General features: G+C 43.7%; 2 protein-coding genes across 6 annotated transcripts in view; one reads left to right on the top strand and one right to left on the bottom strand.

Annotated features, from left to right (window-relative positions):
* Nucleotides 1-24,085, top strand: part of SYN3 (synapsin III) — a 261,375-nt gene that overhangs the window by 122,245 nt on the left and 115,045 nt on the right. For all 5 annotated transcript variants that reach the window (XM_068142332.1, XM_068142330.1, XM_068142331.1 and 2 more), the window contains one exon: nt 5,100-5,189. In XM_068142332.1, coding sequence (XP_067998433.1) covers nt 5,100-5,189 — 90 coding nt within the window. The remainder of the gene's footprint in view (nt 1-5,099; nt 5,190-24,085) is intronic.
* TIMP3 (TIMP metallopeptidase inhibitor 3) overlaps nt 7,955-24,085 on the bottom strand; it is a 41,090-nt gene continuing 24,959 nt past the window's right edge. The window contains exons 2-5 of the mRNA XM_068142336.1: nt 21,272-21,354; nt 14,914-15,025; nt 14,131-14,252; nt 7,955-13,527 (exon numbers count right to left, since the gene is read on the bottom strand). Of these exons, the coding sequence (XP_067998437.1) occupies nt 13,330-13,527; nt 14,131-14,252; nt 14,914-15,025; nt 21,272-21,354 (515 nt within the window). The 3' untranslated portion in view covers nt 7,955-13,329. The remainder of the gene's footprint in view (nt 13,528-14,130; nt 14,253-14,913; nt 15,026-21,271; nt 21,355-24,085) is intronic.

The following is a 24,085-nucleotide window of genomic DNA, read 5'->3' as shown; positions in this document are numbered from 1 at the left end:
CAATTCGCAGCAATGTGTTTTCTCAGCAGCTCTAATTACAGTCAGCTGAGTTTGGGCTTGAGTTTACTCAAACATGCAGCCCCACTTTATGATTACATTTTCCAGTTACTGCAACACACAAATTTCTTCAAAGGTTAAAATCTGCATTATATACAGGCACAGTTTGAAATAGACATTTCTGGGAAAGAAAAAGGCACATTCAGGAGGATCTCACATGATGAGAAACATCTAAGAAACCCAAGTTTTAAGACAATCCCAGACTATTGAGAAATGCTGCTACAAGCACCCTAAACACAATGCTTCAACCACTAATAATATTTTTTTTGTGTCATAAAAGTTCCAATAAAATGCAGTGGGGGTAGTGCTCACAGTAGTACTTGTATTGCATGCCATCATTTCAAAGGAACTTTTGCATCCATAAGACTGCAGGAAACATGAAGTCTCGAAGACAGTCACCTCACCTACAGCGTCCCAGCCAAGCTGTTGTTTACTGTCAAGAGATATAGGCTCCCTGATAACCTAGGCACTTGCAAAATATGCAAGAGGCCTTGAGGTCCTCTTGAGTGGATCTTTTTATTTCTCTGTAAAGACTCCCTGAAGGTAACTCTGACATCCAAGCAGCCAGGCAGGGCATTTCCCTTATGTACCTTTTCCAGGTACTTAAGGCCAGGCTGTGCACATTGCCTTGCTCTCTGGTTTGGACACACTCTTGCTGAAACCACAGTGGAACCACAGAAAGTTAGAACTGATACCAAAATGTGGAAGTAGCCATTTGATCTAGCTGCCTGCTGAGAGTAACATTACTATCCATCTAAAATAAACTGGGAAATGGTACATGAGCTCTTCTATCAGGTACCTAGGAGGCTGCTGCAGCATGTAGTATTAGAATCATAGAATCAACCAGGTTGGAAAAGGCCTCAGAGATCATCAAGTCCTGACCTATTACCTAATACCTAATACCTCAGGACAACTAAACCATGGCTCCAAGTGCCACATCCAATCCTTTTTTGAACACCTCCAGGGATGGTGATTCCACCACACCTCCCTGGGCAGCCCATTCCACTTGCCAATTACTCTTTCTGTGAAGAACTTTCTCCTCACCTCGATAGAATATTGTTGTTGCTTTGGAAATATCCCATCCCTAACAGCTGCCAAGAAATAAAGAGAGAAAAACAAAAACAAAACCCAAAAAACTCTCCCATGAGAGTCAACACCAAAGTCAGACGTTTTTGCAGGCTGGGACATTGAGGAGGCTCCCAGATGGCCGAGTCTCTCATCCATCCATCTGAAACACTTGCTGTTTCAGCAGTAGCCAAGAGCTGTATGCTTCCAAAGGAAGCCTGAGGAACGAATCGGGATGCTGTTTGGCAGATGCAGAGTTATTCCACTTATTTCATTTGAGTTGTTTTCCTAGGATAAGCATATGTCACCTCAATGGCACAGTGTCCACAGGTCACCAGGGCTGCATGCTTCTGCGGTGAGGGGCATGTGCTGCTGTCAGCCAGGGTGTTGTCCTTCCTGTTTCTGTCTCTGTCTCATTCTGTTTAACTTTTAAGCCCTGTTTGCTCAGTTTGCTAGTTGAAACAGGGCTTTATTTTTCTTCTCTAGCATGTGCAGGTCTAGTGCAAGTAGTTAAGAGAAGCAAGCTGTCCTTCCACAACATCAATATCCTCTTTGCCAACAACAATTATTCTGTGCAGGGAGTTTTTCTCTTATCTGCTGATGCATGTGTGTGTCTGTGCAGGGGCGGGGTGTTAGTGATGGGATGTGCTGCCTCTTGATGTTTTCTGGGTTTCTTAAACACCACATTTTGACCTACAAGATTAGGGAAAGGATTCTTTATCTGCAAATCCCCTGGGAGTTGCCCCTTCACCATGTGGCTTGGGTCTAGTACACATCTTCCAGCCTAAATTTTTGCACACTGGCTGCATCCTTTTTATACACATACCACCCTTTAACTCCTAATGGGGCATTTCTTCTTCACCACCCAGTGAAGTTTCAATTTCTTATACAGCAATGCTTTTACTTGGACTAGCCCAGTATCCAGGACAGAAGCCATAATGCAGCTACTCAGCACCAAACATTCTCAAGCTCTAACAAGCTCTATCTCTACCTGCAATTTAACTTTAGAGTTGCCATTTGGTACATTCAACATCTTTGTCAGTGACATGGACAGTGGCATTGAGTGCACCCTCAGCAAGTTTGCTGATGACACCAAGCTGTGTGGTGCAGCAGACATGCTGGAGGGAAGGGAGGCCATCCAGAGGGACCTTGACAGGCTGGAGAGGTGGGCACAAGCCAACCTCATGAAGTTCAATAAGAGCAAGTGCAGGGACCTGCATCTGGGTCGAGGCAATCCCAAGCACAAATACAGGCTGGGCAGTGACTGGCTGGAAAGTAGCCCTGAGGAGAGGAACTTGGGGGTGCTGGTGGACAAAAAGCTCAACAGGAGCTCTCAATGTGCACTTGCAGCCCGCAAAGCCACTCAGATCCTGGGCTGCATCAGGAGAAGTGTGGCTAGCAGGTCGAGGGAGGTGATCCTCCCCCTCTACTCAGCCCTGGTGAGACCCCACCTGGAGTACTGCCTCCAGTTCTGGAGCCCCTATTACAAGAGGGATGTGGAGGTGCTGGAAGGTGTCCAGAGAAGGGCCACAAGGATGATCAGAGGGCTGGAGCACCTCTCCTATGAGGACAGACTGAAGGAGTTGGGGCTGTTCAGTCTGCAGAAGAGAAGGCTCCGAGGTGACCTAATTGTGGCCTTCCAGTATCTGAAGGGGGCCTACAGGAAGGCTGGGGAAGGACTTCTCAGGATCTCAGGTAGTGACAGGACTAGGGGGAATGGAATGAAGCTGGAGGTGGGGAGATTCAGGCTAGATGTGAGGAGGAGGTTCTTCACCATGAGAGTGGTGAAGCCCTGGAATGGGTTGTCCAGGGAGGTGGTCAAGGCCCCGTCCCTGGAGGTGTTTAAGAGCAGGCTGGCTGAGGCTGTGGCCAGGCTGATCTAGTGTGGGGTGTCCCTGCCCATGGCAGGGGGGTTGGAACTAGATGATCCTTGTGGTCCCTTCCAACCCTGAATGAAACTATGAAAATTATGAAACATTTACCAGTTTCAGCCATCGCTCAGAAATGCTCAGAACATGTAAGATTAAGCAGCTGATGGGATCAGAAAGAAAGAGGGCTTTCATTCCCTTCCCTTAATCCATGTGTTACTTCTCTCAGGTGACACAATGTTCTCCTTCAAGATGAATGTATCCTCAGCTTTACAGGAAACTTGGAAGGAGTGAGACTTGGTCCAGCCTTTTTTAATCTAATTTTATTTCACCAAATTCTAGGGGTCCCGGAATCTGAATTCAGTTTCTAAATTACTTTGCAATTAGGACATCAGTGGGGAATTCAGACATATCTACCAGCTCAGCAGGGACTAAATTTCTTACCAGTGGAGCAATCTCCAATAATTTTATTCTCTTAACGTCCATGAAAATAACCACACTATTCTTTCAGCTTTACTCCCCCTTCTGCAAGGCTGCCAGTCTAAGTACCTCACCGCCGCCACTGTTGGTTCAGTATTGACCATGGTTAACAGGGCTGTACCTTTCCAGAGGGCAAGCAGGATGGCTACATGTGTGATTTTGAACCATCTAAGCTGTTCCTGAGAGCCAGAAGGTTTCTGAGATATCTATCCCCTCATTCTTTTCGGTATATCAAGCCTGCTTCAGCAACACTTTCTGTCATGGTTATTAAGTTCCTCTCTTACCCTTTTGAGGGTTTCCCCAGCTGACCAATGATTGAACCTTGTGGCTTCAGGCCACATAGAGGATAGTTTGCTCACTCCACAGATGGCCAAAGCAAAGCAGGAATTTTCTGTGCTACTTTGCTGGAAGGGTTTTGGAACCTGAAATCAAAAATCAATCCTACCATGGGGAGCACTGTGTCTGGCTGGGCACAGTCCTGAACAATAAGCATTTTATAATAGTGATGATGGTGATAACTGTGAAGTTCATGTTGACTGGTGAGGACAATGGCAAGTGTTCAGCCTTATACATAAAATGCCAGTACTGTGGCTTTCCCCGTTGATGTTACATGCTGCTTTCTCTAGACACCACCCTCACAGACTGGTGCCTCCCTCAGACCTCACTGGTAGATGGGACAGCAGTAGCACATCTCCCCTTACACCTGCTATGCATGGGGCACATTGGGAGACCCTTGGTTTTTAGCAAATGTTCACAGGATCCCAGGATTTATGGGGTTGGAAGGGACCTCCAAAGATGATCTAGTGCAAGCCCCCTGCCAGAGCAGGACCATAAAATCTATTGCAGGTTGCACAGGAATGCATCCAGATGGGTCTTGAAAGTCTCCACAGAAGGAGACTCCACAACCCCTCTGGGGAGCCTGTTCCAGTGCTCTGCGACCCTCACAGTGAAGAAGTTCCTCCTCATGTTGAGGTGGAACCTCCTGTGCTGTAGTTTATGTCCATTGCCCCTTATGCTATCACAGGGTGCAACTGAGCAGAGCCTGTCCCCTCCCTCTTGACACCCAGCCCTGTTACGATAAACAGTGGGCTCATGCTTCTGAAACCAGGTAGCACTGGACGTTCTGTCTAGTCATCTCTGTCCCTTATCAATTCTCCTGCTCTTCAGCACAGCATTGATTTGGCTGTGGAGCAGAGATCCAAGGGATGGCTTTGATTTGTCTCTGTTCAGGAATGGCGTCACTGATTTCCTGCCTGGTCACTTCTCTGATTCTTTTACTGTGCCAAGAAGGGACCCCCACCCTCTCCCCAGTCACATCTGGAAAGCAAAGCCTGCTGATAGCAGGTCTGTAACTAAACCCAAACTGATCCCCTTCTGGCTCTTGAACCCCCTCTCTGCCCCCTTAGTGCAAGGTTTGTGTACACAGGCTGGATTAACCCTGGGCAGATACAGCAACTTCGTATTTTCTGCTGCTCTCAGGTCAAGAGAGCAAGAAGGGAAAGGCATAATAATGTGTTTCTCTCATCTCCTTCACCAGTATCAGAACATCTTGCAAGCACTTACCTGTTACACAATCAACTACTGACATTCACCATGTCTGTTTTTTGTTCCCCCTCCCTTACCCTCAAGTTCTCTCAGCTCATTAAAATCTTCAACTCGCTGGGTCCTGAGAAGTTCCCTCTTGTGGAACAAACGTTCTTCCCAAGCCATAAGCAGATGGTGAGTACCTTTGCTTTCTTGTGATGCAAGCGTGGATGGGGGAGAAGCAGCAACTGTGTACTGGGTATGGGATGTGCTTGGGAGAGACTCCATTTTACTTACAGATAATTACTATCTAAAAAGAAACATGCAGAAAGCACTACATGTGAACCTCTTCCCCTTCTTGCCCAGCCCACCCCCAAGTCATGTATGACCCCTGTGATAAAGTGAATCATGAGAACAGTCTTGAAACCAATGCAAAAATCCAGTGTAAGATCTAGTCACAAAAGGTCATCCCTTAGAGCAAGGAATCACTTTATGCAGATTGAGTGGGCTCTTTCCCCTCCTGGAATTGTATAAAGTATGTTGACAACTTGGGACATGGGCCAGAACAGATTTTTGTCTCACAACATCAGTTTGTTTGGTCTATCACATGGTTGCCACCCATGAAACATCAGCCTGAGCAGGTACTCAGTCTAAATTGGAGTTCTTTGCAAAGAGTTTGTTCCAGCTTGTAATGCTTCATTTGCACAGTGGCTCTAGCCTCTAGTCTTCCCATCCACAACTAAGCACTATACCAAACTCACAGGGCACCTTCCAAAGAGATCTGCATAGGTGCCTTTAGTCCTGGAGAACATGGCAAAGCCACTGGCTCTGTTTGGAACTGATCATGTCTCCTTTTCCCTGGCTTTAAAGGATGACAGGAGTTTATGATCTTTCTGCTCCCATCTTACATCCATAATTTACTGGTCTGTCTTACCTGAGTGAGGTTTGATGAGACTTTGTATTAACCACAACCCACATGTGAACCACTGACTGGCTGAGCTCATTTCCCATGCTTGATTGTAACTTGGGCAGCATGGGTAGCCTGAAGATTAGGGCTCAAAACCATTCAAACCCCTCTTTTCTCACACACTGGTTGCAGCGCTGTGGGCCAACCACAATGCACAGTAGAGTGTAGGTACCTGATGGTGGATACAGGTACCTAGAGGGGGCTTCAAAATTCAAAAAGGAAATCTCCTTTAGATTCTTGTGAGAAATCCCACCAGTGCTCACTAGGTACCTGAATACCTTGGAATGCTGGTCCTTCTCTCCACTCCAATACTCTCTTCTCTGCCTGTGCTGTGTGGATAACTGCTACTTCACAGGCATGCTCTGAAGGTAAGTGCAATGCTGTGAAGTAACACAGTGTAAGAGTTGCATCACCATTTAAGACACAAAGCAGTAGGTGACCCTTAAACACCATGGGACAGTTTGTTGGCAACTTTTAAGACAAATGAGTTGATAAAATCTGTTGTGTTTAATTCCTGCTGATTTTATAAAGAGGATTTTGTGACATGTGTTCCTTCAGAACAGTTATGACTTTGTCTCACCATCACTTCAGGAATGGAAGACTTGACTAAGGTTTTCATTGCAAATATGTTAGCTGGCAGTCTTAGCATATTTTTCTCTCCTGGAAATGTGACTCCTGATCCCTCAGCATGTAAATGCATTTGTTACAAGGACTGTACTTTGGTTTCACATATTTGTCATCTTTATAACTGATCACCTACTTGGAGATGCTATTGCTTACTTCCACAAGAATACAAGAACCTTTTTAAACTGAACACAAACACCATTGTTGACGTGCAAGCTTGCATAATCTGGTTTAAATCAGTTGCTTTCCAAATATTTACACAAGCAACAATCTACTTGGGCAAATTCAGGCCAGCTTCTTCCAGGTGGGGGGTCTGCCTCACAGAATGAATCTATGTAACTTCTCAAGATCTTTTTGGGTGCATCTTCACAGTACCCTGGGCTGTGGGGAACTGAGAGGGGGAGTGCTGACACCAGGCACAGCTACTCCACCAAGTAGCTGTGAAAGTTGCTTGCCCACTGTGCTTATCCATGTGCCAGATGGGAAAATAATGATCCTCCTTTCCCCTCTTCTTCCCCTTCTTGGAGGCATTTTAAGCAATACCAGTTAGCACTCATAAAATCCACTGTGGTCCTTTGATGGCTGACCCCCTGGAAGTGTTTATATCTAATGTTATCATCTTACCTCTTTGCAATGTGGTGTACTTTAAGCAATGAAATTCTCCCTTAAGAGATCCTCATCCTTCTATGTCCAAAGCTTTCCAAAGCTTACTTTCTAAACCTTTGGCTTAAACAGAGCATGGATATAAAAATGTGCTTCATTCTTTCATCTATGTAGAGATTTTCCTGAAATAAAAATGAGATCAAGGAAACTTCTAGCAGTAGGCTCATCTTCATGAGCATTTAGCTGAAAATACTTTGCCCGAAAGCTTCCTTTTCACAAGGCAGTTTTAACCAGCCTTAAATTGTAAGCCTAATGAGAGGACTATGACATGCCACAGCAGAAAGATTGATCTCTCTTCCCTTTGTCACAGGCATGTGCCTCTCAATCCTCCACCCCAGTAATGAGTCTGGCAACTGTTCTAAGGCCTGCTGGTGCCGCATGACAGACATGGTAACTGCCTTGCTCTGTAGTGACCCCCCACGGCCGGTTAACAAGCAGGATTCATTCACTTCAAAAGCAATTTTTCACCTCTCCTGGGCTTATGGCCCCAACAATACTTCTTAGAGAGATCAACTTCTTAAAAAGAGGGAAGAACTGCTGAAGGGATCTTTGCCAAAGCACAGGAATTGCCAAAGGTGGGATATCTGCTTTGGGCCAAATAAAACATTATCAAGAAAGGGGAAGAAATTAATACATCCCCTTGCAAATTAATCTGCGTGCATGTGAAGTGGACAAAAACTAATAGAAGTGAAGCAGAGACTGAATGTCTGTGATAGAAATAAAACCACTTTACTGTTTAGAATAAAAGGACACTATAAAAAGTGAACATTATGCAACATTACCTTAAAAGACAATATACATTCACTGAATATAAAATTTATAAATAACATGGAGGAAAACTGTAAACAGTGCTAGAAAATTTAGCAACAAATACATTCCTTCTGGAAAAGATTTTTCACACGAGTTTGGTTCCCTCCCCGAGTTTCCATGACTATCAGGAACAGCAGAGTGGCTCTATGAAGGAAGGACAGTGTCAGAGAGAAAGAGAAGCCAGTACAGGCAAAGCAGCAGCAAATGTTTTGTGGATTTGTCTTTTCTCGAGACCAAAGCGGGGGGAGAGGGAGGAGGGGGGAAGTAATAATAATTTGCAGTTCTGCCCTTCTAAGGTATAATTTATAAGACACACTTTCAGAGACATCTGAAAGAATCACAGAATTAACCAGGTTGGAAAAGACCTTCAAGATCATCAAGTCCAACCTATCACCCAACACCATCTAATCAACTAAACCATAGCACCAAGTGCCTCGTCCAGTCTTACTTTAAACACTTTAGGGATGGTGACTCCACCACCTCCCTGGGCAGCCCATTCCAGTGGCAAATCACTCTTTCTGTGAAGAATTTCTTCCTAACATCCAGCCTAAACTGCAAAATTGTTTCAGAATCATAGAATCAATTGCTGGGGTGGGAGGGGACCTCAATGATATTCCAGTTCCAACTGTCCTGCCATGGGCAAGGACACCTCACACTAGGTCAGGTCACCCAGAGACACATTTAGCCTGGCCTTAAAAAAATCCCAGGGATGGGGCTTCTACCACCTCCCTGGGCAACCTGTTCCAGTGAAGAATTTCTTCCTAACATCCAATCTGAATCTATCCATTTCTATTTTTTTCCACCCCCCCTAGTCCTATAATTATCTGACACCCTAAAAGTCCCTCACCTGCCGCATTTTTCCCCCTCAAATCCCAGAGCACCTGGGCTCTGTTGGAGTCTCCTCCCACCCCAGGTGTGGCCACTTGGCCCTCCTCACCCACTCCCCTTTTTAATCCCCCCCAGGAAAGGCAGTAGCCCTAAGCTGAGCCCATCTGGGCTGAGGGATCCTCCTCTCATCACTGGTGAGTGCCCCTGGTGCACACTGGGTGATGGTGGTGGTGACAACAAAGGCCGGGGGGCCTGGTGGCCCCCCGGTCAGGTAGGAAGAGAATTGATGGTTCCTCCAGTCTCATCCATGGGCGCTGGCTGGGCTTCCTTACTGGTGCTAAGCTCCTCTGTGTGGTATCTTTGCTGGTGAGGGTCTTGCCCCTGGCTCTGGGATGGGTGCAAAAAATGGTGGCGGTGGAGGAGCAGGAGCTGTTTCCAGAATGGAAACTTGTTCCCATAGAGGCCTTTCCTTCAAACAGACTTTACTACAGAAAAAAAAGAAGCAGATTGTTTCCCATCACTGTGAGGTAGCATTTCACTCCAGCCAAGCACAAATGGGATACAGTGATATTTTTAGGCTTTAGAATAGTCCTATCTAAAGGGCCATGTAACTCTTCAAAACATGGGAAATTTAGACCTAAAATGGCAGTTTTGTCCCACACAGGGGAAGGGGAAGTCTCCCACACCAGGGCTTTATTCAAGGCACTCCATGCATAGATCTCTTGCTCTCTACCCCTCCCATTCTGGAAAATGAAAATCACATCCAATCTTTCCTAAACCTTCAATGTATTTTTCAAAGGTTTTTGTAACGCTAAAGGAGAAAAACACTCTCAAGCAAATAAGGAAAAATATCTATAAATAAGAAAGCAAACAGCAACAGTCTAGAAATGAGCTATGCATTTAAAATAGTACTTCTAATAATGTTGTTATATTTAAAGCATGGAGACGAGGGAGAAACTTTTATCCTGTACATGTCCAGAGGTTGTGCTCACATAAGCTGTGCCACTGACTTTAGCTTATAGGACGAAGCAAGGAGCATGGCAGAGGTGACAGGAAGATATTTGTGCTGCTGTGACCATTGTATGCTCCATAGCCTAGCATTTTGGGGAGAACTTCACACCTGCCTCCTCACATCTCCATGCCTGGTGTTCCCACATAAAGCATTGTGTGCTGTAATTAGGGAGAGTGTTTTGCTGATTGGTGGGCAGAAGTGACTTAGCAAGACAAAGGAAAGGAGAGCAGGTAGAAAGGAGGAGAGCAGGTAGAAAGGAAGAAGTCATTTGAGTCTGATTTAGAGCCTGTTCAATCCATTTAATGGCTCCATCCCACTTCAAGAGAGCCTTCAGCTGGGTTCTTAACCCAAGTACAAGCTGAAGCTTAGCCCAACAAATACATGTCCTTGATAGAATGCACAGAAACAACACTAAGAAGCCTCCCAAAAGAAATGTATTTTTACTGGATTCTTCCCCCTCCTTTTGGCTCCACATTTTTAAACCCCTTAACAATTATTTCCTTACACAGCAAGGGGAAAGATTTGCTACCAAACCCCCACCCCTGCCACTTCAGCTGTCGGCATCTCAGAAATATTTTACTGTCTGCAGTATAAAATGGTAATACACTTCATTTTCTGATAATGCATCTGTTGTTTACAAAGCACATAGCTACATTATATCCTACTTAGGGACACGAGTCCTCATGGTATTAGAATGCAAATATTTTCACAATAATCTGAGTGCAATACTGTGATGTCTCAGCTAGCTAAATGAATCAGTGACAAGTAAAGTACGCAGAGCTGCGGCTTAATGAAAATTCAAATCAACACTTCACTGCATCAAGGAGCATTTTCATTTAGCCTTCCAAAGCTGTGAAAGGTGGCTGCAGCTCAAAGAGACGCCAGTTTTGCAAAGTCGCCTTGAGCTTGAGGAGGGCCATCTCCAGTGATGCCAGCTCCAAGCAATGCAAAGAGTGAGGGTGGCAAAGCTGGCTTCTCTCTGCCTCGGTGACCTTCAGAGGTTTTATCAGCCAAGCACAGCTTGCAGATTGCTTCACTGTGCCTAAAACCCAACCCTGTACTCTGCAAAAAGGGGCAACCTTCTGACGCACCACCTGATCCTACACCCTACTCTCCCTCCTATCTCCAATGCATGATTTAGGAGTAGTCACAGGGAAGAGGACTTCTAAGAAGTGTTCCAAATCTGAACCACTGGAAAATCCAACAGCCTTTCAGTGTGTTTTGTGCTGCCATGCCACTCAGAGCTGCTGAAAAAACCCCGAAACACAGCAGACCCAGGCACCTCTTACACCACCTATTTGAAAATGCCCTTCCATGTTCATGTCAGAAAGGAAGTTATGTGCTTTTGGCTGCAACAGTACATCTCTAGCAAACGAGGCATTTCATGGGATGTACTTCTGACAGAGCTCTGGTAGCACATGAGGAACACAAAAATGTATCAGGGCCCATCTCAGCCACCTTTTCCTTTCCATTTGGCAAAGAGGTCCCAAACTACTCTCCAGTAATTGAGGTCACTGACTGTAAAATGCTGTATTACCCCAAGCTGGAATCACTGCAATACTTTTTCCTGCTGGTGGCAGCTCTGCTTTCTAAGTGGAATGAACTGAAGATATATGGAAACTTAAGATAAATAATCATAATAATACAAAAATGAAGTTAAGCATCATCTCCCTGCCTAAGCCCTCCCCATCCAAAACTCAGTCACCCATTTTGTCAGCACCCCTTCTTCACCATCATTAAAACTTAAAATACTTTTATTTGATAAGAAAAATTATATTATAGTTTTCTTAATAAAAAACCAAAACAACAACAAAACAAAAAAACCTTCTCCAGTCAACAGCAAAGCACAAGACAGCAAAGTTCCTCCTCCTGCATCACTGCAGGGCGTAGCATGAGCATATGCAGAGTTATGCTCAACAGTGCCTAGAGGGAAACGCAGCACTTGACACAGAAGTAATCCTCTGGGGCGCTGAAATCTTGTGATCTCAGCCAGCACTTATTAGGAGACCACTTTTCCATGCCTAGCCCCCACACACACTTCCTTTTGCTATATAAACAAACGCAGCTAGTGTAGCTGCAGGAGGAGGAACCGATGCAAGGACGTACAGAGGGAAACATTGACTGTAGCTACTACTGCAGATACACTGGAGCTTCAATATCTTAGAAACAACTCACTGACTCGGAATGTCAATATTTCTGTCTTTAAAACACAAACAAACCATTCTTTTGTTTATAACACCAAAAAGAAAAGAAATTCCACATCCTGACAAAAATAGCTTATGTCATTATATGTATATACATCTTAGTTCAGCAAAACACTATTTTGGCAATAGATTTTTTTTTCTCTTTTTCTTTTTTTTTTTCCCTCTATAGTAAGAGCTCTAGCAAGCCTCCCCTTTCCCTCTTACATGTGATTGATTTACAGTTGGCATTTTTGCATCTGTCTGCTTTAAGGTGTTCAACGAGCCGGTTTTGCTGTCGGAGCTAAGCTGCAAAGAATTTCGGCAGCCAGTGCTGCTCAAACCAGGATGGCACAGCACTTCTGCTCTGCTGTAGGTGCATTTACCTCCCTAAACACAGGGGATGGGGCTTTTGTGGTTTTTAAACAACAAAAATAGTCTCTCTCTTGTTCCAGGGAAAGCCACCATTTCAAATGTGCTGTTGTATTCAGACTGTGACTGAATGAGCTAGGACAATCAGTCAAGCAATGCTTTTACCTGATGTTATGGTCAGATGCACCAGGCGAATTCTCGCACTGCTGGAGTCAATCATTGCCAATCTCTCCCATAGAGGAGGATTTATTTGGGGCATATATTTCTTTTTTTATTCCCCCCAGAGTTTAGGCTGGGTTTCTTTTCAGTTTGCTTCATTTGCCAATCTGATTAATGAAACCTCTTTTCCTTCCCATAGATTTGTCCACATGTGTTAAGCACTTAGTGCGTGAGGAGGGGGTAACAGGAAGCCAGCGCATAGAAGAGCACAGTGCCTAAGTGGCATCGGTTTTAGGTCTTTGTTTTCCTACAAAAATAGAGATTATATTGCCACAGCTAATGATACAGGATACATGTAAAAGAGCAAGAGCTCCAGCTTTCTTCTTTTTCTTTCTTTCTTTTTTTTTCTTTCCCCTGCCTCCCATTTTTCCCTCTGGTGTGCAAAAGTAAGCTCCCAAATGTTGTCTGATCAAAATGAGTGGTATCAAAAAAACCAAAATGGAAAAGGTGATTACAAATTCAGTAAGGTAGCACAGACTTGGGTTTTCTTTCTTTTTTGTTTTTTTCCCTCTCCATTTTCTTTAAGTGTTCGAAGTGCTAAAATTTGCATGAAAACAGGCACTAATTTCATTGTCATCATCAGGATCTGGGAAGAGTTGGTGTCTGAAGGAAGACCAGCCACAAGTAAGGGAGAGGGGAGATAAGGAAGGGAGAGCATGCTCAGGGATCTGTGGCATTGATTATCGTTTTATCTGGAGGTGCCCATCCTCTGTACCAGCTGCAGTAACCTTCCACCCTCTGGATGCAGGCATAGTGCTTTGCTTGGTATCCTGAGTGGCCAAAGTTGGAGAGCATGTCTGTCCAAATACACTCATTCTTGGAGGTGGCAAAGCAGGGCAAATAGTAGCAGGGCCTGATCTGCAATTGTAAAGAGAAATCAGGTCAGGCCACATGGAAGAACAACATTATATAAAATGCCTTTTTATTGGAGACAAGGGATGCAAAATTCCACTCTCTCAAACCTTGCTTACTAACCCGAAATTCAGCCTCAGCTCAGTAAGGATATTAGCTTCACATACACAGGGTCAAAAGGGCTTTCCAGGTGCAGAAAAGTTGATCTTGTGTCTATGTTTTTGTAGGCCTGGGGCCATGAACAAACATTTTAGTGCCAGTGCCAGGCTGTGAGCTTTTGAGCAATCCAAACGTTGACACAGGAAAAAAGCTGGTCCTATCTCGGCAAACCTCTGCTACCTGATTTCCTTCACCTGCAAATGGTACTTGCATGGATTCTGATAGCCTTGCCCAACCCCAATTAGCTCCAACAGGGCATTAAAAAGGCATAGATTGCATTTTTATTAGATTTTCTCTTCTCTGGTCTCAGCACTGCTTTCTCCCTCTAAAGATTATGGTCCTCTGTTTCTCTCCCTGCCTGTTCAGCAGCAGCATTGGTATCATCAGCCAGGGAAATCGGAGTTCTAGGGTCTGAATGTCTTAACTCCCCTGAATTAGAGAAGCACATACCTTGCACCCACAGCCCAGATGATAACGATGGTTCAGTCCTTTACGCTGGGACAGAGTCAGCCGGTCCCATTTCTCATACCAGTTGCACAGGCCAGTGTAAACCTTCCCTTCATACACACGGCCTGGAAAACAGAGACATGGTCACAAGTTAGCACTTTCCTCGTTTCCTGAGATTGCTAATGCTCTCAATATGTTTGGCTTCAGTCACTGCTCGGTAACTGCTTTTTATTAACTGGTTCGGGGATCTCTGGCCGGCAAGATTACAACGCTTCTGTAAGTTAAAAGTGTTGTGCCAGCTGTAAGCACCAGCAACATGCAGGTGAGTAATGTTGTCAAGTTCCTCTCAACCACAGAGCAAAGTGAATTGACACCTTCGTTAGAACCACATGGCAACTGCCACATCTCTATCTCTTTGCATTGCCCCATCTCAGCAGCCCCCATTTCCTCAGCTCATTCCAAAAGGGCCTGTCCATTTCTGCCATACCCAAGTAGCAATCAGTTCCCTGCAGCAGGCATGCCAGCTTGAGTATGAATTGACAGCTGCGGACTGTCATATAGCATATTTGTCACAACATCACTGGGTACAAGAGATACTTCAGGAAAGAGACAGCACTCTAGAGAGTAAAATGATTCTCAGCATTAAGGAGTACTGAATATCAAAATACTGTTGGTCATCTTAACATTTAGGAAGACACATATAGAGCTGTCTACACAGCTGCTCATGTCCTTAGCCAGTGTAGGTACAGAACATTTTGATTATGAAAAAGTACACTGTCCTTTTACCTGTAATCAGGTATTGGTATTTGTTGACTTCCAGCTTGACTCCACAAAGACTCTCAGAAGCTTCTGTGTAGATGTACTGAACATGTGGCATTATCTGGAAGCCCCTGTACATCTAAGAGAAAGAATAAAAACACTTTAAGATATTTTACAATGGCAACTTTTCACTGAGATTCTTTCAGATCTGCATTCCTAGACCGTGGTGGCAAGCAATGAACTTTTAGTGCTTACAAGAGTGAAGGACTAGTGGCACTAGCTGGACTCTGGTGGAAGTATCTCCACCAGATCTGCTGGTAAGCAGAATACCCACCTGCTAACACACCATTGCAATTCAGCACAGGGACCACTTTTCCCCACTTGCATTAGTTCCAGTGGCACTGAGTGAGCGAAGTGCCAATGCCACAAGTTCTGCCAACTTCCTGGACATTTCTTTCCCTTATATAGCTCATAATTACGGAGAAATTAAATTAGTTCAGGCTTGGAATCTTCCTCCTTCATGTGATTTAAACAATTTCTTCCAAACTAAGGGATTTTTCTTTTAAACAATGAGCCTATTTTCCAGTGCTGCTGCTGTAAGAGCTTCAAACCTTTGGCGCTCAATCTAAGTCACCAAGCCAGACACCTCCTTCTCTAACGCCTAGAATATGCCACTCCTGCTGACTTCAGCAAGGATTTCATGTTTCTCCAGCTAAATGAATATATAAATAGAATTCTACCCCATCTCCTAAAATTAGCCCAGTATTGATGGGTACCATAAAGAATATATCGTGCACACATAATTCCTCTACACTCCTCCTCCTCTTTCATAAGCTTTCTTACAGTTCAGTTTAATTGAAATATGAACCCACAGACATACTGGCAGTTGGATTCAGTCAGAAATTAGCATGTGTCCCTATCTGACCTGACCTTACCACTGCAATTTCAGGAAACTCATGTCCATCTGTTAGTAGCATAATGAAGTCTGTGCACAGCAACGAAGCTACTGCTGCACGTGTACACTGGACCAAATCAAACACATCCCAGTTTTGAAACACTAAGGAGGGCTCTTCTGAAAACTTCATCTTTAAAATCTGGTTATCCTTACAGCATTTCTTAGCCTATCCTTTGCTCTGTGAGAGCACTTTCATATTCAATGCCTCATACTAAAGCAAGGCAAAACAGGGAGGAAAAAAAATAATAATCCCAGAGCTATAGATCCCTGCTGCTGTGCCACTTAAGCTGTGGTAGTCTCCTCCATGCAATATTCTAGTTTGTTAAATCCCCTATTATCCCACAGCATTTCACTACTCCCCCCCACCCCCCACCTCCTCTAGAAACAACAAACCTTTTTCTTTCTGAAAGAATGTCTGTTGATTTCATGGATTTTATGCTAGACCCAAATACTGCATAACAAGTATTAAAAAACCTACTACTATTTCTGCTATGCTGAGAGGTCAAACTATCTTCTGGGCATCCATGGAACATCTGCCAGGGTTTTGTTCTCAGTTGTACTACTCTAAATCAGCGCAATCTCACACCAGTGTCACAACTCCATAACGATTCTGCTGTGCACAGTAAAAGATGTACTAAAGACTTTGTACTTTCCATCCTTCCTGCTACACCCAGCAACTATGTGGGGAAGAATTTTATTTTACTTTTTTTTCCAATTAATCATACTGTATCAATAAAAGCACACAGGTCACTTCTGGAATTCCACCAGAAGTGTCTCTGTAAGTGAGCAAAATCTTTCACTGAATGTGAAAGAACTGAACCTTGCATACCCTCTACTTTATCCCTGACATTCTTATTGGTATAGGATGATCTACTCATATTGTTCAATGATGCTCAAGATAGCTAGACATCTAGGCTCTGGCACAAGCATCTTCTCTGTCCTTGATTTAGTTCTCAGCACACTTTTTGCTCCTCATCTGCAGAGCAGTTCTGCCTTGCTTCCCAAACGTACTATAAGGAAATCACATCGAATACAGATCATGTGTTCAGACCCTGTTTAGTGGGTGTCACACCAAGAAGCTATGATAACAGTATCTAAGCAGATAAGAGTAGCTAAGATAACAGCTGGGGCTGCCCAGGCTCTTCAGGCAGAGAATTATCTACTCTGCAGAGTTGTATGCTGTGCATGTGCAGTACAAGTGTCTGTCACTCAGAGTGCTAAGATCCAAGCAGTGTTTGGCTAATTAAGTATCTGTGCTATAAAGTTTACACATGCACAGGAGTACTTTGAGCCCAGTCTCCCCCCTGCAGAAAGGGCTGTAAGCTAAACTAATTCCTCTGAGAAGCTGCTCAGGCCTTTCCTATTGGACCTTCACAACTGTCACTCCTCACATCTTCTGCACCATCAAGCTCAACATGACTGCTTTTGAAGTAATTAGTGGTACTGAACTGGGGATTGGTTTTCAGCTTCTGGACCTAATTTGCTCTTCACATGACCATCAAGGACACCACTGTCAGGTTGGCTGAAGGGAGCATGAGCAGCCTCTCAAAAAGCACTTCAGTTCATCCTTCAGTGACCTTCACTGATACTAGCAACTGTCACACTAATTGACCCAGTGGTGGGAGCAGACAGGGCCTGTCTGATGGCTAAAGAAAATTCACCATGAATTTGGTTTTCAGGGGAAGATAAAGAAGATTTGGCAAGAGGGAATCTCCTTCTCTCAAAACAAACAGAACAATACCTTAAGGATTATTTCTGGATACATGAAATATCCTGGAAGTGCTATTAGACCAGTCAGAAGAAAACCAACCATAAAGCTAGCCTCTCTCCTAACTGCTACCCTCAGAGCCCTCCTGTCACCACAGATGTGTATTTTCAGAAGCATAATGACAGGGAACAAAGTATTAGCAAGCAGCACATGGTGGTATCTGGAGTGCTGCTCTATTTCCAGCTGTGTCAGCATTCCCCTTAGCAGCCTCCATACTGCCTCAGAAACACACATGCAAATCCCCTGATGGTTCCTGTTGCATGATTAACTTGGCTCTGTGATACATTGTTTTTCCTCTTATCCTTCCCATGTGAGCTTGCACTAGGTACCAAGGTTTGAAGTAATCCTGTCAGCTACCTAAAATTTAGGTGCTTCACGCGACTTAATCACTCTCTCTGGTCAAATGCCAAGAACAGACACCTCCAGAACAACTCAACCCATCCTAAAATAGCTGTCTACAACTGGTGGGCTGGATTACACGTTGATGGTTCTTGTCTTCCTCCATTGACAATCAAGAGAGTAGGAAAGACTCAACATCTCAATTTAGTCTGTCTAAAATTAAACTGAATTAATCCTACCCCACTTCTTTCCTCTTCGGACTATCACATTTCACCCCTTAGACTCATTTTACAGATTAGCAACAAACCATGGAAAGCCTCCTTGCTTCTGGCAGCCTGTGCAGAGTGCTCCCATGGTCAAGCAGGACTATTTGTGCACATGGAGTGAAGTATCTTATCTCCTTGTTTCCTTTGCAGCTTCCTGAAATAGGTTTGGGTCATTCTCAGAATGCGCTGCAGTATCCCAGAACATGCAGGGGTTAGAGCAGTCCTGTGCAGATTCCAGCATGTCATCTTGCAGCCTTCTTAAATTATTTAAGAAAGCAGTGGGAGGAGGCAGAGGTTGCTTGAAAAAGCACAAGGCCTTTTCAGACAGCAAGGCTGAACACTAGAAAGCCTGGCACTGGTCTATGCCTGTGGGCTGACCTTGTGCTCCAGTCCAGGCCCCAAGCTGGTTTAATTGTGAAATGCAGCAACAAGTTTAGGAGCATTAGCAAGAGCAGAATCAGCCACAGCAAACTCTAAGGAACCCATGTAAGAAATACAAAGATTGTCTGTTGCATTTTAAGGCTCTCAGTGCTTTTCACAGTGCACTCTGATAGACTAAATGCCTTGTTTATTTTTCAGCTGCAGGTGCAGACAGTTTTATAGGTGGCCAAAAATCACTGACATGTTAAGTTTATCTTCAGAGTTGTTCCCATGCAGCTGCACAGAGCCATAGGCCTCCTCAGTTTTCTTTTCATCAGGAGGACAGTCAGCTTTCATTGGGGCAAGGAAGGGAGAGATTTGCTGCATCATTCTGATCTCCCCCACTGTATGGAGCTGAATTCTTCTCTGGACTGAAAGCTCCAGCTCAGCAAAGACAGCAGGATTTCAAAGAAGACACTAGGTTTGTTTGTTTATCAAGAACTATGTCCTCCGGACATTCCAGTTCTACTGAGCACTTTGACTGCTTCAGGTTCCTTCCTGCCAAAGGTCACAGTTAAACATGTAATGCAACATCTCACCAGCCCACCATCTATGTAGCAGGCATGGAGGCAGACTGAAGGACACATGATTTCCCCTTTAAAATCCCTCTTGCTTTTTTGGGGGCAAGCAGCTTCCTAATAAAACACTGTGGAATTGCTCCTGTAAAAAGGCAATTGTTCTCTTCTGGTCTCAGCATGAGCACGTGGCAGATTCCTGAAGTATCTGCAGTATCTCATGGGGCATAACTCAATGAAAACACCCAGGACAGGCTCAGGCATCTTATTTAAAGACTGACATGATGGTGTCTGTTGACTAAAAAGTTGTTGCTGCTCTACTCATAGTCAACATGCTCACCTTGTCGGGGCTTATGTTCCCACAAATGCCAGCAGACCCAAATAACCCTTTTCTATTTGAAGCAGAGACACTGCTGTAAGCTCCTAGGTCAGAGGAGGAATGCTTAATGCTGTTCCAGAGATCTGACACTGCAGCTCACTGTCTGACCAGGGGGCAAGAAGCATCCTTAGTTAGAAGAGAGGCTAGTGTTACAGCTGCTAAAGGGTAGTAAGTAATTTTGGGGACTACTGTTATTCTAGATCATGAACAGAACTCGGTCATGTGTTTGACAGGAAGTATAAAACTCTTAGAACTTAGTAGAAGAGAAAAGCAGAGGTCTTAGAAAGACCTGGATGAAATCAGAAAAACAGAAGTTGAAGCCACTGGGACGTGTGGGCATTGAGTAGTTTTGTGAAGTGCAATACACTTGCTGAGCTGGAGAGTGACAAAACTGGATCTGAACAGCACAGAGCGCTGCAAGCCTGATGAGGCCAGAGACTGTCAGAGAAAGAATTAAAATTACAAACAAAGGAGAAAAGGAAAAGCAAAAAGTGCAGCATTCTCTCACTGGGGCCAGCATCAGCAGTTGCCCCTTTATTTTTTCCTTCACAAAGACAAGTTAATCAACAAATAGATTTATTTTTTTTCCCTTGAATCTTAAAAGCTATTTTATAATATCAAGAAGATTAAGCCCAGCACCTCATGCCCTGTTACTCAGAGTGCAAGCATTCCACTCCAGTGGAAGAGCCATGCCAGGCCCAGCTTTGGCTCTGTGTGCGGTTTTGCGACAGCTTATGAAACAGGCTTTGCGTCTCCTCCTCCCAGCTTTCGTGCTTAGCTATAAACTGCCTTATAAAGAGAGTTACTGTTACGAGGCAGGCAAATGACTGGTTCTTTTCTGAACTTTTACTTTGTCTAATATGTTTCAGATTTCTGCAGCCTCTGCCAAGCTTTTCCATTCCCTTTCTTTCTTTCTTTTTTTTTGTTGTTGTTAAAGACATAAACCAGTCTTATGACTGGAATAGCATGGCCAAGAAAAACAATCTAGGGCTGATTTTTAGCATTACATAACAAAGGGTTGGTTTAAGAAAAGAAGAAAAGAAGAAAGAAAAAAATATCAAAAATCCAAAGCAGCAGGTTGAGTGCAGTCTGTTCAGCAAAGAATTAGAGCTCCGAAGACAAAACCCGACTGAGGCAGGAGATCTACCTCTTTTCACCCTTGTGTCAGTCCTTAACAACTCTTCTGAGCTGATGATATTTGAAAGCTACAGTGTTTCATTTAGCTTTATATAAAGGCTTCACTGTACAGGTTTCATTTTAGTTTTTTCTCTGCACATGGAAAAAAATGTCATAATTCTAACTGGTGGTCACAAAGAATGCAAGGAAAGAGGAGATGAAAGACCACTCTCTCAAGGCTGGCAGACCCCCTACCTGGACAACATCTTGAATTTAATGGAAGTGCTGCGAGGAACAGCTTGCATTTTCACAGTCTAACACTAGATGTTGAACACAAACAGGACTCCAGTATGCAGAGAAGCCCATCTGGCATCTTTTACTACCAGAAATTTTCAAAATAAAGGAAGAATTCAGGGATTCAGCACTGTATGTCTGGAATGATCCTTTCTGCTCCTTTTTCCTCCCCAGGCAAATTTCTACCAATTCCTGGTCGCCTTCCATTCCGGCTGATCAAGACAGACAGTTGAGGGGCTAGCATTCTAAACTAGGCAAGCTCTGTTTGTTATTGCACATTAATTAGGATCATTACCATATCTGCAAGCCTGTGTGAGATGTCTGCAAACATACCTTCATCTGCTTCACTGTGTATCGCATCGTTCCAAAGGGCCCATCTTTCATCAGCTTCTTCCCCACAACTTTAGCTCGGATCACTGGCAGAAAAGAGGAAAAATACAACAAACTGTAAACAACTTTACACAACAGTGAGGCCAGGCTCTCCACTTGAAAAAAAAAAAAAACAACACACCAAAAACCCACATAGGTAAATTATTCTGTGAAATAAAACAGAACTCCAGGCTAACCTGCTTTTCAATGTATACTGAATCTCACACCTACCGAAGGCATGCCAAATGGGATGCCAAAGCAAGTATTTATTGAGAGGAAATCCAGTTCTGCGTGAAGAATAAGACCAAGCATTATTTGTGTTGAAATCTCACTAAAATCTGCAAAGCAGACTATAGCTGGTTCCAAGATAGGTTAAAATATTTGCATCGAACTGTTGGCTTGACTTTTGTATTTAACATCTTAGCTATCAACATATAGAATTATAGAATCAACAAGGTTGGAAAAGACCTCAAAGATCATCAAGTCCAACCTGTCACCCAAGACCTCATGACTACTAGACCATGGCACCAGGTGCCATGGAATGATGTTCAATAGGATACTACTTTTAAGTTGTTCCTCGGGTGTCCATTGTGTAGCTTCTGTTTCCCACTAATCACAGCAACACAGTACAGCACACTGGAATATTCCATATCACAGCTGTCACCTTTCAGATACCACAAAACTCCCAACAAATGGCAACCTTAAGCAAACGGCTCCTGTGCAAAACCAGATTGTTCAGCAACCATCAAATCCACAGGGAAAGCTGCCAGGCCAGCCAGAAACCACCTGGATGACAAACTAAAGTTGACCCATCAGACCTTACATACACTGTTCTTTATTTCTTTCTGGATACTTAAGAGGAGTCTGTGTGTGCAGGTGTGCATGCAGCGTCCAGCCTGACAGATCCCTCGACACCACAGCACTGCAAAACGAGACCAAGCCACTATAGATAAGGATTTTGAGATCCCTCATCTAGATCTAATGAGTGGTTTGCAGTCAGTACTTAATGTAAGAGTTCTCCTGCTCACCTACTTTCGGGACATTCCACACAAAAAAAACCCTATTATTCCACCATTCATCTTTCAAAAAGGTCTGGTGTCACCTGCTGAGCAGAGCTTAGTGCCAGGGCAGACATTATTCACTTAAAGTCCACTCTCCAACAGCAATTCTATCGCATTATCAAGCACCAAAGTGGCTTAAATTTTCACATGAGCTACAGAAAATAAGATTGAAGAACATTTCTGGGAAGAATAAGGATCACTGTTAGAAAATCTTGTACCCCAAAATGCCACTCATACAAACAACAGGGCCACAATAAAAAATAAACCAAGGAATTTGAAATTCCATCAATCAAAATTACAATATAACTGTGTAAAGCTTACCTAAAATCTTATTCATCAAGCTTCCCTTTCCAAGAGCTATGCAAATTATTCCAGTAGAATCATAGAATCAACCAGGTTGGAAAAGACCTTAGAGATCATCAAGTCCAACCTGTTACCTAACAGCTCATGACTAACTAAACCATGGCGAATCCAAAGGAGGCACATATAACACGACTGACATAAATCCCTCAGGCACCCCTTTTTTGAGGAAGAGAGGACATCAGCTACTTGTATTGGGGCACCATAGCAAACAGTGCACATCTGCTGAATATATGGCCCAGTGGTTCCAGACTACTGAAATCCAGCAACTAAAACAGACCACATACATCATTTCCTCTGAGACTATGAAAGCCCTGATGCAACCCCCTGCGCAAGACAGAAGTACTGCTTTCACAGCAACCTTCTGTAGCATCTGTGCTTTGCAGAATGTATCACAGAAATGCATCACAGAAAACAATTCATTAAAAAGCAGGAAGGCACGGAAGGGAGAGACAAAGAGGTGGAGGGACTCCTCTGCAAGCAGGAAAACATAATGAGTTGTTACTTGGATTACAGCAACAAAATTTAGGCATCCATCTTGCTAGGTATATAAAACATTCAACAAGTACTTTGTTGGTTCTTAGCTCATGTATGCTTCAAACGCTGAAAGAAGTGGGGAAAAGTGGAGGCTGAGTTTTTATTCACTACCTAGACCAAATGAGTAAGGCAAAAACCTTGTCCCAGCTTTCTGAATAATCTGAAGAACAGATCTAAAGAAAGAGACAGGTCTGGTTACACACATGAGTTCCTGGAGTTTTTTCCACAAGGATGGTGTGAAATGAAGACAAACTCACTCTGCTCTGATTTATACCCTGTGCTTCAGCCAGACTTGTCAAATAAATTTTCAACCTAGGTAAGACAGTCCTGCTGGCTTCAATTCAAAGGACCAACAAAACTTTCATTCACTGAGTCTAAAACTCCATTCTTAATTTTGCTTTAAACTTCTATTATCCAATGGCAGTAAAAGCCAGTGTAATTGCATTACTTCTATTTAACAAATTGTTTGGACTTTGAAGGAAGGGCCTAGAGGACTAAACTCTTCCATTTGTTGCCCCAGCCACCACAACCAACAGTGCAGTTATAAAAAACAGACTACATAAGGGTCAATTTCTTTAGGGCTTCATCAATTCCAGAGCACTTCACTAATGCTGCAGCCCGAAGCACAGTGTCAAAAGGCTTATCTTCATCTGTTGTGTATCTGATGAACTGAAAAATGTGGATTGCCCAAGACATCTGAAATCAACAATGAAATCTTCTATCTTATTGACAATGGTAAGAAATATACTAAAAGGCAGTACTGCAAAACACTAGAGTTTCCAAAGCAGAACCCAGCTTAACAGATGTCAGGCACCCCCCT

This window comes from Melanerpes formicivorus, unplaced genomic scaffold (genome assembly GCF_026170545.1).
Source record: "Melanerpes formicivorus ecotype bairdi unplaced genomic scaffold, bMelFor1.0.p_v2 SCAF_8, whole genome shotgun sequence".
Taxonomy (NCBI): domain Eukaryota; kingdom Metazoa; phylum Chordata; class Aves; order Piciformes; family Picidae; genus Melanerpes; species Melanerpes formicivorus.
This window is presented reverse-complemented; position numbering and strand designations above follow the sequence as displayed.